This window comes from Lepisma saccharinum, chromosome 23 (assembly GCF_977018435.1).
Source record: "Lepisma saccharinum chromosome 23, izLepSacc3.1, whole genome shotgun sequence".
Lineage (NCBI taxonomy): Eukaryota > Metazoa > Arthropoda > Insecta > Zygentoma > Lepismatidae > Lepisma > Lepisma saccharinum.
In genome coordinates, this window is record NC_139251.1 from 26,343,225 (window position 1) to 26,362,418 (window position 19,194).

Consider the following 19,194-nt stretch of genomic DNA (forward strand, 5'->3'; position numbering starts at 1 on the left):
CGAAGGCAAAAGCGTGGTCAATCCCCAAGATGTAGCATCAACTTTCAATAAATACTTTACTGGGATAGTAGAAAAAATAACAAAAAACATCCAAAAACAAAATCATAAAACTAGTAATATAACTAAAGTAGATTCTAGTATATACTTACTCCCAGCAGACGAGAAGGAAATATTTAGCTTAATAAGTCGCTTGAAAAACAATTATTCTGCCGGCATAGATGAGATACCTGACATTGTAATAAAAAAATGTGCCGCACACCTGTGTGTCCCAATACGTCATGTAGTTAATCTAAGTCTCCTTACCGGTAAATATCCAGAACAGCTAAAGACTGCCATAATAAAACCTCTGCACAAGAAAGGGTCAAAAAATGAAATGAGTAATTACAGACCAATCTCTCTTCTCCCAGTCATCTCAAAAATACTTGAAAGGGTTATGTACAATAGATTAATAACATTTTTTAACAAATTTTCCATCATTTCTGAACAACAACATGGTTTTTGCAAAGGAAAATCTACACAATCTGCTATACACACATTCGCAGAAGCAATTAGAGAAATTTTGGATAAAAAAGAACACTGTGTAGGGCTCTTTCTTGATCTAACAAAAGCATTTGACACTGTCAACCACAAACTCTTGGTAAAAAAAATGGACCAGTATGGGATCAGGGGAGTAGCAAAAGAATGGTTTAAATCATATTTAACAGACAGGAATCAGATAGTAGAAATAACTCACATCGATGAGGATAATAACAAGGAAAATTATCGATCAAAGAAACAACGTATTACATATGGTGTACCCCAAGGATCCATTTTAGGACCCTTACTTTTTTTAATTTACATCAATGACCTTCCACAAAACTGTAAAGATGCAAACACAACTCTCTTTGCTGATGATACAACTGTTCTTATAGCAGGAACAAACACAGAACGGTTAAAACACAACTTAAAGAATACAATCACTCACATCTCAGAGTGGATAGAAAAAAATGGTCTTGTGGTAAACACTAAAAAAACAAATGCAATTAGATTTCAAATCAACAGCTGTAGCAGTGAAACTCCAGAAATTAACTTTCAAGATCAGGACATAGAATATGTATCTAACATAAAATTTCTTGGCGTACAACTGTCTGAAAATTTAAAGTGGGATCTACACATTGAAGCTACAGCAAACAAGGTTAGTGGGTTTTGTTATGCGATAAGAACAGTAAGAAATGTAGTAAATCTAGAAGCAGCAAAAACACTATACTATGGCATCATTCACTCTGTATTACGGTACGGCATCATTTTCTGGGGGAACATGAACAAAAGCATTACATTATTCAGACTACAAAAGAGAGCTGTTAGAATTCTGGCAAATGCTCCAACAGATGCACCATGCAAACCATTATTTCAAGAATTACAGATATTGCCAGTTCCATGCATATACCTATATGAAATCCTAACAAGCATGAAAATTTGTCAAAATACACACGCAGCAAATAAGGACTACCACACCTACAACACCAGGGGAAAGAATGACTTACATATGGAATTACACAATACCACATTCTACCAAAAAGGGGTAACATATAATGGTATACGCTTATTTAACATGCTACCAAATGCATTCAAAAATATAAAGTCATTGCCAGTATACAAGTTACATCTAAAAAGATTCCTAAAGGAACATTGTTTTTACACAGTGCAAGAGTACATTGATACCGTAAGTGACAGGAATAGCAACAATAATATAACAAAGTAGGACTGACCTATCATCATTTTTTTTATTTTTGTTTTGCTGTTCGATTTAATTTATCTAGATGTAAGTATAGGTGACTATTTGATGCTCAATTTATGTTTGTGTGTATGTATATATATATATACATGTGTGTACATAATGTCATAGCAAATTAAGCAAACATTGAATATAGAAAACATATGTCTCAAGAAAATAACATTGAGCATGCATTTATTCTCTTTATACGATATCTTGTATCTCATACTATCTATTGTATTTTATATTATATTATGCCTATAATTTTATAGATGTATTCTAAATGTACATGTACAATGTGACAATTCCAAACTTTTGTAAAGTTGAATGGATGCTAATAAATCAATCAATCAATCAATAACCACACATTGACCCAATGTAAAAACCATGCATTGGGCCAACATTGGAACCATGGCCAATATTACCATTGCCCAATGGTATGTTTTTATGTTGGGCCAACCATGGGCCAACCATTTTCAGTACGGTTGTCCCAACTTTGTGCCAAACACTTTTGGTTAGTTTGTTTGACCCTTTAAAAAATGTAGCAAATAATTTTGACTTCATTTGTCTCTGAAGCATGTAGGCTGAAGATGCTAGTAACTTTTATTGGTGAAATGTGTAAATTATATATTCATTCACAAACATCTAAACCTTAATCCAACTAAAAAATAATAATAATTTCCATATAATTTATTTTATTAACATGGAGTAGGACCATTTTTCGTGAAACGTTCCTAAAGACAAATACAGAGAAAAGGAAAATGAATGACTGCCAAACAATAATTAACCTCCCTTCCTCCCCATGCACTGTTATAAGAAAAAAATTACTCGGTTCACATTTTACTTATATATTTCAGAATCGTTTTGATGCATTGTGGAGAAAAATGCAAACATACCAAAGTGGAGAAGAACTCTTTGGGCTCGAAGTGACAGAATATCCTGAACTTGCACAGATTCGAAAGGAGCTTAACCTTCTGCAAAAGCTTTACAAGTTGTACAATGATGTCATTGACCGTGTTGCCAGTTATTATGATATTCCGTGGGGAGAAGTCAACATCGAGGAAATCAATAACGAACTTATGGAGTTTCAGAACAGGTTTGTCATCAGAAAAATAATTCATTATTGTTAATGAACTGGAATCATGGCCAGCTCTTTAGGGATTTACACTATTTCATCGTGAAAGGAAACAGTCAAGAAGCAATGTTAAAGTAATATGTACATGATTGACTTTCGTGTCATAGTGTGCGCAGTTTTGGGTTCGAATTCTGGGTAAGACTTGTCATTAAGTTTGTCTTATTGTGTATTTCATAAGTTCATTATAAACCCTGACTATCTTCATTAATGTAAAGAGGTAGAACTGTGATGTGAAATAAATTAAATAAAAGGACCAGTAGTGTATTATATGGGTAGCATTGATTACACTGGGAAACACAGTTTTTGGCACATGAAATATATTTGGTATCTAATGTAAAGTTTTACACTGAATTCAAATACATATTTATGTATTTTGAAAGTTACTCACTGTATAATACAATCAATACAAAATTTGTATAAAATAGTTTTTCTTACGTGAGTCAGTATAGAATTTTGAAAAAAAAAAAAGTTTCAAAATTCTATAATCACTAGGGCCCGGATTTATAAGCACAATCAAACAGTAAACTAAGCAAGTTAATAAGCACAAAAAATGAAAAAATAAGCACTGAAATAAGCATAAACAAATACAGGAAAATCTGAAAAAAACATTTGTTTATTACATCTCTTATCTTATTCAAAGCTGTTACAGTATGTAAGGAAGGTCATCCTGAGATGTTTTTGTGTGAAGCTCCTGTGTCTGTCAGTGAAGAATGATTTGTACAGTGAAAATGTTCTTTCCACGTAGAATGACATCACAGGTGCATGTGAAAAACACCACAGTTCTTCGGTGAATTCCTCTTCAAAGTCTGTTTCTTCACCAGAAATATTTTTATAAAATTTGACACAGTGTTTTGTAACCGGGATTTTTCAGTAATACCTGACTGAACTTGTCGGACACAATTTTAGCAACACCGTGAGTTTCTGAAGACAACATTACTGAAATTTCATCAATGAGAGAAAGCGAATGTTGCAATGGATTATTTCGAGCTTTCAACTGTGTTATAATATCAGGTAATTTGGAAAAATGATTTTGGATGTACTGTATCTTTTCTTGGAAGCCGTTTCTCCTGTGCGGCTATTTAGAAGCATTGATCTCGTCATCCCAATGCCGTCGTGTGATTGAAATAGGATTGAAATATGACAGATTTGGGTAAAATATGCAATTTTAAACCAAAATCATAAAATAAGCAAGCATAACCATTTCCTGCAGAAATAAGCATTTATAAGCACTTTCAACCTTAGTTGAATATGTATGAATTCGTATGTAATACGAAGTATAACCTTTCCCCTTACCATTAGAAGTCTGGAAAAGAAAATGCATTTCGCTTATAAATCCGGGCTCTAATAATCACTCACGTAAGTAAAAATATTTTATACTCACTTACCTACTCTTTCCCTCACTCCTCATGCACTCTTTGTCCACTCTCTCACTCCTTACTCACACTTTTTTCCTCACTCACTCTTTCACTATTTCTCACTCCCTCTCACTACTTGTTTCATGTATTTCTCTCTTGACTCACTCTTTCACTCTTTGGCCATGCTTTCTCCTTTCACTCCTTGGCCATGCTTTCTCCTCTCACTCTTTTTTTCATGTAATTCTCTCTTCACTCACTTTCACTTATTGGCCCTGCTTTCTCCTTCCACTCCTTGCTCACTCTCTCTCACTCCTTGGCCATGTTTTCTCCTCATTCCTTGCTCACTCTCTCTCTCCTTATTTCGTGTATTTCTCTCTTCACTCCTTGGCCATGCTTTCTCTTTTCACTCCTTGCTCACTCTCACCCCTTGGCCATGATTTCTCCTCCACTCCTTGCTCTCTCTCTCACTCCTTGCTCACTCTCTCTCCTTATTTCATGTATTTCTCTCTTCACTCACTCTTTCAATCCTTGGCCATGCTTTCTCATCTCACTCCTTGCTCACTCTCTCATTCCTTATTTCATGTATTTATCTCTTCACTAATTCTTTCACTCCTTGGCCATGCTTTCTCCTCTCACTCCTCACCCACTCTTTCTCTCATCCACATAGTTTGAGCCAACTTTTACTTTTTGAGAGTAGTCCAAGAGAGTAAAACATACTGTTCAAAAAACAAGGTTTACATGTGCAATCTATCTTATTTTTAAAATACTAATTACAAATTACAGATGCAGAAAATTACCCAAAGGACTTAAAGAGTGGCCTGCATTCCATGCCCTGAAGAAGACCATAGATGATTTCAACGACATGTGCCCATTGCTGGAACTAATGGCGAACAAGGCAATGAAACCTCGTCATTGGCAGCGAATCATGGAGGTCACCCAGTACAACTTTGAACTGGAGACAGAAGGCTTCTGTTTGAAAAATATTTTGGAAGCTCCTTTGTTGCAACATAAGGAAGATATTGAGGTACTTTTTTATTTCATACCAGCTCAATCTGAAACAAGATTCACAACAATCAACAATGCGTAAACAGTTGATTAAATTTAGCATGGAATATGGTCCTTAAACAAGGTTTACTATTTTGTAGAAATAAATTAAGTATTTTTCTTTTAAAATGTTGGTGGATGAGCTGTAGGTGAATATAGTATATTTATTCTGAGTGGAAAGGAATAATAGGTTTTAAAAACATGTACATGTACACTCTGTGATGTTAGGCAATCAGTTCACTAACATTTGACTTGTTTGATCAAAATTCATGTTATAGTTGTAAGTAAAGTTGTTGTTGCCTCATGATTGACTTGTGCATGAAGTGAATTTTAACATTTATCCTTCCATTATTATTAAAGGATATTTGCATCTCAGCTATGAAGGAGAAGGATATTGAAGCAAAGCTGAGACAGGTGACAAATGAGTGGTCAGTGCACGAGCTCACTTTCATGACTTTCAACAACCGAGGAGAGCTTCTCTTGAGGGGCGACACCACTGCAGAGACCATTGGGCAGCTGGAAGACAGCCTCATGGTCCTCGGTTCGCTTCTTTCTAACAGGTCAGTGTACATTACAGAATATCCGCTAATGATAAATTTATTCATGACGTCAATGTTTTTCCAGAACTTGATTGTAGAATTGTCAGGGTGTCTACAGACTGGAAAATCTTTGAATTCCAGGAATTAGTGGATGTTTTTAGTAGATGCGGGGCCTGTAATGGGTGACCTTCTTGTAAAGCACTGAAATTTCAACCTAACTTCCACATAACACACCCTGGTAGCAGCTTTTTGCAGGCCAAAGAGGTTCTTGCATCTAGACCTATGGCCAGAGTAATCATCTGTGTGTGTTTTCTTGTGTTTTGTCCTTATATGTGTTGAGCGTCCCTTTGCAGTCTCAGCTTATAACTCAGGCAGAATATTTTAGTCCTCAGCAGGGGCGGCGCCAGAAATTTTCGACCGGGTGGGCAGAAGCTCCATAGTGATAGATTAGGGTGGGCAGTATAAATGTAAGACCATGTATGTGTATGTAAGACGTATGTATCCCCCTCTCTCTTACACTCCCGATTTTCCTCTTACTTCTTTTGCCTTTCCTTGTTTTCCTCTTTATTATTTTCTAATCTATTCTCGCATCTTGTTCCATTTCCTTTCGTTTTGTCTCTGATGGACACAATTATTTTAAGGAAGTGTTTACACATGCGCAGCCATACCCCAGCCATACATTTTAATCACATTCTTTCGTGCATGTTAATACAGTGAAATAAATGTGAACTAGGTTTAAGCTTGTGTTGCAAATACAAGGCACATACTTGATTTTATGTATTTATGTATTCGGCGACAATGATAGAAAGTGCGATGGTAGACAATCATGAAGTTTCTCGTAATTTAAATGCATGTTCCTGAGCATGGTATTTTCATCGTATAAGTTTTTGACTGAAAGAGTTTTCTTACTCCTTGGGGGTTACTTTTCTTAGCCTACAAGGTTTGTACAACTGACAAATCTATCTGAATGTTTGTATTACAGCGATTGGGTGTCAACATTTGAGGGGCAAGGAAAATATACACAGGGGTGTCCATCCCCCCCAAGGCCAATGGCGCATCCCCATAAAATCATGTCCATGTAATCCGTCCCTCCCCCAAATCATATCATTTGCGCCCTGAAACTATATCGTAATCCCTACACCGAAAGTAACTTTTTTCTTAGCTTTTTGTTACAAATGATGCACCTGCTTTAAAATAAGCAGTAAGCACTATATTTTAAGAAGTGATGTTACTCATGAATATGGATAATATCGCCCATGTCTTGTAATGCAGCTATAGCATAAAAATTCACATCCACCTCAGTAAAGCGCCAAACACGCATTGTTGTAACAAACACATTATTGCGAGCAAAGCAAGCAAGAACATTTTTACATCCATTTCTTTGCAGGCTTTCAAGAATATTAATTTAACGGGGTGTCAACACTTTCTTCGGATCCCGGGATATTTAGTCTTTTCCAACTTCTGTTTTGGCACGTTCGGGGTCGAAAACGTGTGGATACCATATCGCTAAGTACAGTCTCCAAAATTTAATGTTCAAACTCTCTCTTCACTACAGAAATCCCTTGACAATCTATAAGATTTAACACTTTATCAAGAGCTTCCTATCTCCCCCTTTAAATTTAATACTCAATCCTACCACAAAAATGTCCATGCCAATTTTAGACTTACTGTTGATATTGAAGACTTCATATTGCCTCCTCCAAAAAATTAATTCTCAGTCTCCACACCAGAATATCTGCAACATTCTAAGACAATAGTAATACACAAGAATTGAATACCTTAATGCTCAATGCCCCTCTAACTAAAATACCCGCCATAATCTAAGACTTAGAGTTGAATACTGTCCCCGCCAATGTTTAATTCAGAATTCTCCCGTAGAACCCACGTGTCAATTAAGGCCTAATATATGAGAGTTGGATATTTATCCCCCCCCCCCTCGCACCTTCAATAATGACCTTAAACGCTTTCTTTTCTTCATCTGATGGATTAAATATGGTGAATTTAAGTTGTAAAATTTTTACCTGTATTTTGGAAAAATATATAAATGTTCAATTTTACATTATTTGAAGGGAAAAAATCCCCCAAAGAATCTTGATGGCGCAGCTTGCGCCATAATCCCCCCTGTGGGCAACCCTGAATATACGTTTTCTTGGTAGAAAAGGCTTAGCATAAAGAGGCCATAGTGCGGGGGCCAAAAGTGGCAAAATGTGGCTGGGGAACTGCATCCCCCACTTCCCGCTCCTCCTAATCGCCGCCACTGAATGTTTGGATTTAAAATGAACGTCTTATTAGGAATGATTTAAAACACACACGGAAAACAAATTATTTGTTCATTGTCCATTAAGTATCCCTAGGCTAATGAAAGGCTATTTTGACAAAATATCACTCGTCATAAGTAATATACAAGTAAGATTGAGAAATTTGTTCAGAATTTAAGAGATTATTAGCTAAGTTGCTATTCGTTTTCTGAAGAACTGTCATATTACTAATGCGGGAGAAGCAATACACGTATGGTTACATGAACATATTTTTTGAGGTAACAAAATGATTTAGGACACAAGGAATTCATCGAAGTTGATCATCGTACCAGTAATACTTCATCTATTTTTCATTGGGTTGTATGGCGTGACCATTTCGAACACACTAGAATGTCAACCTCTATCCTGTGCAGCATACCCTGGAAACTTTATTCTTTCAGGGCAACGAGTCCCTGGCGCCTGGAACCACTGTCAAAGTAATAATTTATGAGGGTTTGTATTTTGAGTGTCAGCGTGTGTTTGTTTTCGCCCCTTCGTTACTTTCATCTAATCACCATTGAACCTTGTAACGTCGTCATTATTAAAATTAGCAGAAAAATGACTTACAATAAAACAAATCAACCAGAACTTACTCTTCCAAAAATGGAGTTTCATTAGTTTAAACCTCTTAGAAAGTTGAGGTGGTAATTTCAATCGCACAGCGTTTCATTAGTGGATCAAGGCAGCTAATTCCGTGAACAATGACGTTGTTTTCCGAAAGTCTCAAATATTTGTCTCAGGCAATCACCCTCTTAAAATAGACGCATCTTCTGTGGTGATAAAATGCCACGTTTGGTGCGAGTTCTTTCTGTATATTTTTCACCAATGGCATCACGCTGTCGCTTATATTGAAGATGTTCTGTGTTTGACTCCCCCCGCCTCTGGTGGAAGCACAATGCACACTGGTTTGGACTACACGTTAAACTGTAGGTTTAGTCCCGATTAGCCTATCTGAGCATGAAAGTGGGCTTAGAAACAAAGTAACAAAATCGTATTCTATATACTTCGTGACATAACTTTTTCTCTTTACTTACAGATTCTGTTGACATTTTCGGCTGATTCATGTGACAAAATTTATGTGTGGAACGAGGATTTCTAAATAGGATAAGCCACTCATTAGCAATTGAATAATTCTGTAGCTTTTTCCATATATAACTGATTTATTAAAATTTATTCACTTCGGTATTGTAGTGATTGTTGTGATTCTCTGTGGTGATTCCTTCTTATTAGTAGAACGAATATAAAGTTGATATTTCGTATACCATATTGATGTTTGAAGATGACAGGTATATAAAAATTGTAATAAAAAAAAGGGACGCTTCTGGAATTTCAATGCAGAGCTAATTAAAATTATATTATACTCTATAGCAGGCATGTCCAACTTCAATCAAGCAGTGATCTACTTTTTATTGTCACAACAGGCAGTGAGCTACTATTAATTGTTAATCTTTGCAAAAATTTGTACCTATACTCAGCCATTATACATTATAGAAGTTGAATTCAAATAACGTATATTCGTATAATTACTCGTACAATAGATAACTGCGATCGACCAACAGACGCCCCGCGATCGTCCGGTCAATCCAAGCTTTCCCATCCTTGCCGATTTCTTTTAGGTCCATCTCAACGTGATCCCTCCATCCTCGTCTTAGCCTTCCTACTGGTCCCTTACCATCAAGTTTCCCAACAAGAATCCCGTAAAATATTCTTTCCTCTGCCATTCGTATCACATGGCCTGCCCATCTAACTGAGTCTTCTTGATTAAATTATTCTTATACTTGTATTAATTCAAAAGTCGAAATAATTTATTGGGTTGCTGGAGGAAGTAACGCTAAGATGATGTTTAGATTTGTTTATTTGGAGATTATTTCAACCATAGCTAGGCCGGAATATACACTGCTGGACAAAAAAAAAACCGGACACTTGCATTTTTTGTGACAACGCATAAATTCTGATTCGAAGGCTAACTAAATTATTGGAAATATATTCAACAGAAAACAAAGTTTGAGGATGTTCTACATTCATTAATAAGTTAAATTAGAACAAAAACGAAAGTTACAGAAAACTACCAAACTGAGAGCTTAATTTATAAGTAATTGCAATTCAGATGTCAAATATTAAGGTGTCCGGTTTTTTTGTCCAGCAGTATATATACGTAGTGTAGGCCCGGAGCTGCAGTCCTCAAGTTCACCCTAAATCCTAATTTAATCTTGATCATACCCTGCACAATTTTGAGACTCCTAAGCCTACTAACTGTTTTTAAACATGGATGTATTCATTTGATCACAGCTTTTGTTTCAACAATGACAAAAGTGGCTTTTTATGGATTGATAATATGTGAACATTTCCAGCATAGATAATATTCACAAGTAAAATATATATGTTATGAACACCAGGTTACACTTAAATATTTAATCATTCATATATCCCCGAGTATATGTACTTATTGAATATGATTGGGTGGGCAATCGGGTGGGCACAGGCACCCCTGTCACCGTCCCTGGTCCTCAGACACATTGAGATGGTCCTAAAGGAAATTGGTAAAGATGGAAGAGATTGGATTAATCTTGCCCAGGATAGGGACAGATGGAAGGCTTGTGTTGCAGCCATAAACTTTTGGGTTTAAGAATGCTAGAGAGTTAGTTAGACACAGTTTTCTTTTAGTTATGGTAAGGAGCTGGTCCCCTGTATAACATGACAGGTGAAAAATAGCCAAAGTGCTGACACACCCACAATTTTCAATTCAATCAATTTTTAGAAGCAATTAAATGTGGTCTCTTGTGTAGAGAAGTGGATGGTGTTCTCAACTTTGGTGTGAGTGATCCTTAGTGAAAACTTCGAACTTTCAGCATGCACGCAGTGTAGTGAAGGCAGTTGGAAAGGTACTTGAAGTAAATTATTATAAACTCTCACCTAGAAAGCCAAATTACATTAGCAATGGGATGTGATGCACTGATTACACATCACCAATCAAAATCCAGAGTTTGGCAGGGTTTTGCCCACAGATGGCTGTTGTGCAGCAGAGTTTTGTTGAGTTTCATAACAGGCTGAAAAATTCAGCTAAGCACTTTTCAATGAAACATTCATAAACATTATAATGTGTGTTTGTCATAGATAATTCATATTTGTCTCAAAATTAATGGAAAAAATATTGTAAACATGGATGCATGCATGTGTCCTTGAGACAAACATTTTTCTCCACATTAAACAGATGTTTGCATCTTCGGGGACTGAGAGATTTACATATTTTTTCCTGTCTTTTTATAAAGTTTTATGATTATGTACTGCATCTCTTCCATTGTCTTCTCCATTCTCCTCCAGTGTTTTTGGAATGTCTTGAGTATTTTTGAGGATATCAAAAGAGAGCAAAGAAGACAATAACATCAGCTGTAAGAGATTTCAACTTTCATATCAAGCAACACATAAACTTTCAATGATCATTATATATTTTGTTGGTGTTTTGCTTATAATATTATTAACCCTAGAAAGCTAACATGTCACCTGGCAGACTACACTTGTAGTGCTGTTTTCTTGTCTCCCCCCCTTCCACTTAACTTTTCCATTTCCTGTCTCTTCTACCTTGATTTGGGCCAGAGAGAGACTGACGGGGAAGTCTCCTTTACAAGCGTTCAGTGTGTTTTTAATTTTGCATCATCTCGTGGATGAATTATTAGTCTCTACATACACCAAAACTTCCATGACAACTTTGCAAGATTTTACTAACGTCTTGAATGTGGAAATGCAAAAAAACGAATGCAGTTGCTCAACAACAACAAGGAAGGAAAATTTGTGCATTCAGCTCCTCAAGCAAGCAGGGGATTACCAGATTCTTCTGCAGCCATTGCTCCAAAGCTATGTGTGGTGAACGCCAGTCAAGGTGTTACTTTGAGTGCACACAAGACTTATAAAAATGTAATTTTGCATTCCTGCATGCTATTCATGTCTCTTGTAAGTAAATTCTAACTTTTGTAATAAAAAAAATCTTATTTCTCTTGTAGTCTATGGTTATTACAAACACAAAAACACAGTTTTCGTTGTGACGTTTCATTAAATTAAATAAAATATGTTTTGCAAAATTTATGCTGTGTTTTGAGTCTGAAAATTAGTAGTCCAGCAGATGAACGGTTGGTTTTAACGTTTGGCACAGGACATGTTAGCTTTCTAGAGTTAAGTAGTTCTTCTACACAACAAGATTAAACAATAAGTATTTAACAAAATATAAAAACCATTTACTTACGTTATGTGAGTATGTTCCGTTTGTAAAAGCAATGTTTCGGGGGTCTACCGCTCCCTTCTTCAGCTGCTTCCTTGCTACATGCAATAATACGTGCCAAGGAAGGAGCCTCAAGAAGGGAGCAGTAGACTCCTGAAACATTGCTTTTACAAATGGAACATACTCACATAATGTAAGTAAACGGTTTTTTATATTTTATTAAATACTTATTTACTTAAATGAGTAATTCGCACATGTACAAATATGGACAACTAGATTATTCTTGACAATGAGGATGCATGATAGAATTCATGAAATAATAAATACAATGAAATTTATGTATGTTAGTAAAGATTTGAACCTAGGACCCCTGCTTCACTGTGTATTACGCTAACCATCTTTCCAACAGAGATGTTAATAAGTGTTGTTATATTACGAGTTTAATTCTCAGACTATGAAAATTACTCTAAACATGAAGTACAATTAAATATAAATGGTTTGGATCTGTATAAAGATCTAAAAAAAATATTTTCAAAAGTAGGAGAAGGGATTGTTTTACCAATAAATTGTCCTTGAGATGTGGGAAATTCATTATGGAAAACCCAAAATTATAATTTAATCTTGTGCCCACAATAGCCACCCTGTTTCAATATGATCAAAATCGGTTCATTGTAGGTACAATGCTCCATTCAGAAAGCAGATCCAGCAGTGGGTGTCAGACCTCTCAAACACCAATGAGATCCTTGAAAGATGGCTTCTGGTTCAGAACATGTGGGTATATCTGGAAGCTGTGTTTGTGGGTGGTGACATTGCTAAACAATTGCCTAAGGAAGCTAAAAGGTATGTACAATTTTCTGTGCAGGTGATGCAGAGATATATGCACACTTCACTACTTTAGCAAAAATAGATTATTCTGGTTCTATTGCTGATGCAAACATGTTTTTCATGTTGTTAGTATTTCTAAAACTAAAGTGAGCTTAGTACTTAGAAGATAATATATATATATTTTTAGTGTCTACTTTTGTTGTGAAGATATTGTTTATGTAGTTCGATGTAAATTATGTATCTTATCATAAAAAAAGTAATAAAAACAAAACAAGTGGATACCAGATCTCATTTCCAATGTTGTGGAACTATTTCTTTTCAAGGATATCTAAATATTGACATAAAAAATGTTAAGGGCAGACCTCTCCCAATCCCATCCCATGTGTGTGGAATATCTTAGAATTCATGGGTTGGCTGTGTTAACTTTCATTAAGTTAGAACACATGTTGGCCCATTTTAAAGTTAGAACGGAAATGTATTCTACATTAATTTCCTTCATTTTTAGACTTAATGGATAAGTATTATCCCCCCACCCCCCAAAGACACAAAGAGATGACCAAGTATGATGGAAAGTAATGTCATTATATCCCAGCAAAGAAATAAAAACCCGACCCAAATAAAATTTCAAGGAAGATAAAATAGAATTTTTTAATAATATATTTTTACAGACTACCAACTTCTGTTGAAATGTGCGGTCACTGGAAATTGAATCCAGAACATCTTTATAACAGGCCAATAATATTAACACTATGATGATAACATCAATACACAGCAGTAGAATTATAGAGGTGATGATACTGGTTTTAGCTTTCCCCCTTGGAGAACTGAACAAGTGGGTCATATATAAATCTATAGTGTAAATCACCAACCCTGAGACCTTCTGTAAACAAACCATCTCATCGATTCGATGTATCACTGAACACGGAGACCCTTGAAAGTGGCACTACTTCCTTGCTGTTCACATGATTATTCTTAGAAAATAACCAATGTTATAAAATATCATTATGTACACAAATCTCTAAGCTCATTGAAAGTTACAATGCATGTTCCTACAAAATGTTCACACTTATCTTGCCTTGCCATGTCACCAAGTTATTTTACGAAGTGCACTATATTTGATGGAACAAAAATCATTATTAGGATGCTTGTCAAAGTTTCCAACCGCAATAAATTTACGAACTTTCTTTGTCTTGTTTTGATCATCATCATCAATATATTTATTGGACTTACAGCATTGGATATGGCTGTTTATGCCCATTATATATTTTATTTACATAAGATACAATTTACATAAAATCTACAAACAAATTTCAAATACACTCCTATCTATATCAAACCTTAGAAATATACATTACCATGTTATATCATTTTGTCTAAAAAAATGCAAGTAAAATATATTCAATTCGCATGCAAGAAAGAAGCCAAATTTATGGGAAATGATTACTGGTGCAAAGAGTTAACCATAAAGGTGAAGCAATAAGTACAGAGTGATCACAAAGTCCCATTACCTCCTATCGCGTGTCCACATCATCATAGAAGGTCGCATTGTATTAATTTGAGATCATGGCAGAGGACAACTCGGAGGTAGTGTGACTATTTGTTATGATTTAGTCCAGAGTGTCTGTGTGTATACCATCGTTTTCATAACAGAGTATGATTCTCCGCCATGTACGATGGGAAATTCTCCTCAACATTGCTGGCGTGATGGCAGTAAATGCACGTCGAACAGCATCCTTAAGTTCGTCAACTGTCTCGTAACGTGTGGCAGCAACCTTCTGTTTAATGAACCCCCATAATGCATTGTCGCAAGATGACAGATCAGGACTTCGGAGTGGCCACCCCAAAGGTGCAGGCAAATGGACAGAACCACGTCCAATCCATGTATCAGGAAATACCTCATTCAGATATTCCCTCACATCAATAGCATAATGGGCTGGTGCTCCATCTTGCTGGAACCATACACGACCGAGCAGTCCCTGTTCTTGCAGATGTGGAATAAACCAATCACGTAACATGGTGAGATACGACATTTGATTCACAGCACCATCAAAGAAATATGGACCCACCAAGTGGGTTGCCGGGTGTAAGGGGTGCTCCTTCCACGTAGTGCACCCAATAGTCAACCTCACTTCCAGGCAGTACACCCTGGACTGCAGACTAACGAGGCTCTGGCGACTGGCCCAATGGCCAGTATAATTTTGATTGTGTTGTCTGTGTTTTGTCCTTATTTGTGCTGAGTGCTCCTTTACAGCCTCAGCTTTTAACGAAAGTCAGAATATTTTATGATTTTAGTTATGCAACGTTAGAGTTGTTATGTGTAACGATAAGGGGCTAGACCCCGTATAATGTGACGGGTGCAAATTAGCCTTAGTGCTGACACACCCAAAAGTTTAAATTCAAATTCAAACCAAGTGGGTTGCAGACATTGCAGCCCAGATCATGACATGTGGTGGGTTGTGTTCAAGTTCTTCATAAAAATATGGGTTTTCTTTACTCCAGAAATAAATGTTTCTTGCTTTTGCACTGCGATATATCACACACTCATCCGAGAAAAACACTTTACCCCATGAAGGAAGAGTTGTAAAGACATTGAGCATTCGCCCACAAGCCTGATGACGTTTTTGCATGTCATTATCACTCAATTCGTTTACAAACTAAGGTTTAAGTGCCTTTAACTTCAAATCCTTTATATGTTTTTATGTCTAGTATGGAACTCCCAATTCCTGTGACCGCTTACGAATGGACTTTTTTGGCGAACGTTCGACAGACGCTGCAGCCTCCACACACGTTTCCAGTCGTGTTGATGGTCGTCCTGGGCAGGGCTTATCTTTTATGCAACCAGTTGCAAAGAGCTTTTTCTCCCACTGTAAAATTGTTGGTTTTGGTGGGGAAGGTTTCTGGAACCTTACAGTGAAATCATGCTGAATATCTCTTATTGATTTTCCTGTATGGGGTCGTTCGTGAGCCCACGTGCTCATGACGATCCGTTCCTCCATGGTGTAAGTGGACTCATCAGCCATGATTTAGATGTAGCTCCTGCAACAATAAGAAACAACAATTCATTAACATCTATGTAATACATAGGGGGTAATGGGACTTTGTGCTCACTAACATCTATGTAATACATAGGGGATAATGTGACTTTGTGATCACTCTGTACAAAAGAAAGAGCATTGGGTTTAAAGTGAGACATCATTTGCGGCAGCATATCCCATACTACAAATTGGCCATTGATATACCTTACGTAATGAATCCTGTAACAACGCTGAATTTTCATGTGGATTATTTTACTTCTACGAGTTCGCAATGCTTTCTGCATGCATGTGGTTTTGTTTACAGAAGGTCCCAGGGTTGGTGATTTGAACTTTAGTTTAATTTTTTCCTCTAGTTTCCAGTATGCTATATTTTTGCACATAAAAATATTCAACTGTACCATTAATGTGAAGAAAAATCAAATAATAATAAGGTTACATTTTACTTACATGTCATGTCCTCCACATGCTGTGAATGGTTATCAGTAATTTACGGCAACAGTCTGTAAAGAATAGCAGTTTCTTGAGTGTTTTTGTTATTAAGTTGTCCACCGTTATGTTATCTGGAAGTTACCAGTGCTCTCTTCTTATCTCATGATAGGTTTAGTAAGATAGACAAATCCTGGCAGAAGATTATGCAGAGGGCTCATGAGACACCAGGTGTTGTTGCCTGCTGTGTGGGTGATGACATGCTGAAGCAGCTCCTACCTCATCTACAGGAACAGCTGGAACTCTGCCAAAAGTCGCTCAGTGGGTTAGTACCAAGTTAAATGAATTAATAGTATTTTTTCCTCTTAATGTTTTCTTCTGTAGTAATAGTAATAATTAGGGACGTGAAGTTTTTGTTTTAACAACACCGAAAAGTTGAGGAAAGCAAAATAAAATGTTTAAAATGTATTTGGGTAGGTAAAGGAGGCAAGTTTTTGTTTCAGAATCACGAAATAACACTAATTTTGCAAGCACTTTAATGCGAAAAACATCACGAGATATGCAATACAAACTGGGGATAACACTTCTTCTGTTGAAAGAGAACTACCTAAAGAGCTATTAGATCTGTCATTTCTAGTTTAGCTGGTGAAAGTTTGATTCAAAAGATAATATCATGATGCATTTATTGCAGTTTGGCGCAGACATGACTGACAGAGTAACCTCATCCTGAAAAAGGAATTCGCTGTGAGATCTTTCCAGAAGGGAAGTTTCATGGGATTGGGAAAATTTTCAGGAAGAAGCATTGTTGTGTTACAGGGGAGGGGGTTAGGGGGCAATACCAAAATGGTATTTCGAGCTCGCAGAGGGATTTTATGGCATTGTTAGGGAAATGTGATGTGTATGATTGTATTCAAAGATTTGGGTGATATCATTCAATAAATATTTCATATTTAGTGGCTGATAAGTTGAAATAGTTTTCCAAATGGTAGAAATTTGGCCATTTCCCACAAAGGTAGGTCATAAATTTATTCTTTTTGTCATTAAAACTAAAATTTTTCTCAATTTTCCAAAACTAAAACAACGTGAAAATTATAAGCATAGAAGGAACAGTAAAAATGCATTTAAAAAAAACCACCCACTTAAAATTAATAACACTAAATTTTGTCATAAACTGCAAAAAATTACACCAAATTGCAGTAAAAAGTAACATCGAAATTTAGGGAAAAATAAAACTAAAACTTCATGTCTGTAGTAATAACTACTCTGCTGCTACTATTAATTAGGACTGACCTGATACTGATGCCAATGTATTGGTATCAGTCGAGACCCATGGTTTTTATATCAGGAACTATTGGTTCGAATTTAATCACCGATACAGACCGATACTTTTGAATAGTCTAGGACACTCATGAGCTCCACAAAAATGCAGTGTAACATTTATTCAATCTAAATATTCTGCAAGTTATACAAAATGCACCACTTTCATTATTTTAGCAAGAACATTGTGGGAAGAAATGAATTTTTTGATTATGAAATTACCTTATGTGAAATTATGAATATTAAAAACTACATTTTAAAACTTTGTACATATTCTGAATTAATTGAAATTGTTTCCATTTTCAAATATCAACATCAGTAACAGCAGTGTGGCATTTGAAAAATTCCCATTGGGGGGGGGGGGGGGTTCTAGTAACTACTCCTGAAACACTGGGGATAGTATATCAATTATATACCATGCGTTCATTTCGATCTTCAGCCGAGAGATCGGGAGAAGCATGGCGGGCGGTGCTGAAGGAGATGCCGACGTTTGCGGCCTGTAATGCCTGCAAAAGCAGCATCGCTTAAACTCTAGTATTAATGTTGCTATTGCTGACAATGACACAGCAATAATAATGAGTGACAATATTTGAATCATTTATTTCAGAAACCCTCCATCAACACTTCTGGCAAAAATGATATTTGTTCAGTTTCATATAGCCCTTGCCAAGATGCATCATATAATGCGGAAATCGATCATGTAACTGCATACTTAACAGCATTAGGTACATGGTTGCATGATTACTTTCAGCATCTTGACAAGGGCTATGTGAAATTGTACAAATATAGTTTCCGCCAGAAGTTGTCGATAGGGGGGTTCTGAAATAAATTATTCATTTAATGAAGATGGCAATTATGACAACAATAAAGATGACAGTAACAAGAATGATGTTCCTTATATGAACAAGGATGGTAACATTAAGGACAGTGATTAAAATGACCATGATAATGCAATTAACTCTGATAAACTTACTTTTCATTTTTCTGCGTAAATTTCTTTCGCAATAGATTTCGCCACCCGTCTCTTGGCTTCGTCAGGCGTGTACTGTGTTGCTGCAGGCGGCGTGGTTCCTTCTTCTTACACTTGTGCTCGTGGTGGTGCTAGTTGACATAGTCCTTACACTTTCTGCCATTCCTGTGGGGGCGTAGTGCTTCTTTCTTTTACTGCACAACGGGGTTTTTGGTGCTGTAACCGGTGGTTCCCGCTCTCGTTGTCTGCTTTCATGGAGCAGCGCTTGTTCACAAGTGCAGGCGG

At 36.4% G+C, this 19,194-nt stretch overlaps 1 protein-coding gene across 2 annotated transcripts in view; it reads left to right on the forward strand.

Moving 5' to 3' along the window:
• Positions 1–19,194, forward strand: part of Dhc1 (dynein axonemal heavy chain 1) — a 344,548-nt gene that overhangs the window by 148,191 nt on the left and 177,163 nt on the right. For both annotated transcript variants that reach the window (XM_083144626.1, XM_083144627.1), the window contains exons 25-29: positions 2,611–2,849; positions 5,027–5,267; positions 5,648–5,847; positions 13,012–13,176; positions 16,795–16,947. In XM_083144626.1, coding sequence (XP_083000752.1) covers positions 2,611–2,849; positions 5,027–5,267; positions 5,648–5,847; positions 13,012–13,176; positions 16,795–16,947 — 998 coding nt within the window. The remainder of the gene's footprint in view (positions 1–2,610; positions 2,850–5,026; positions 5,268–5,647; positions 5,848–13,011; positions 13,177–16,794; positions 16,948–19,194) is intronic.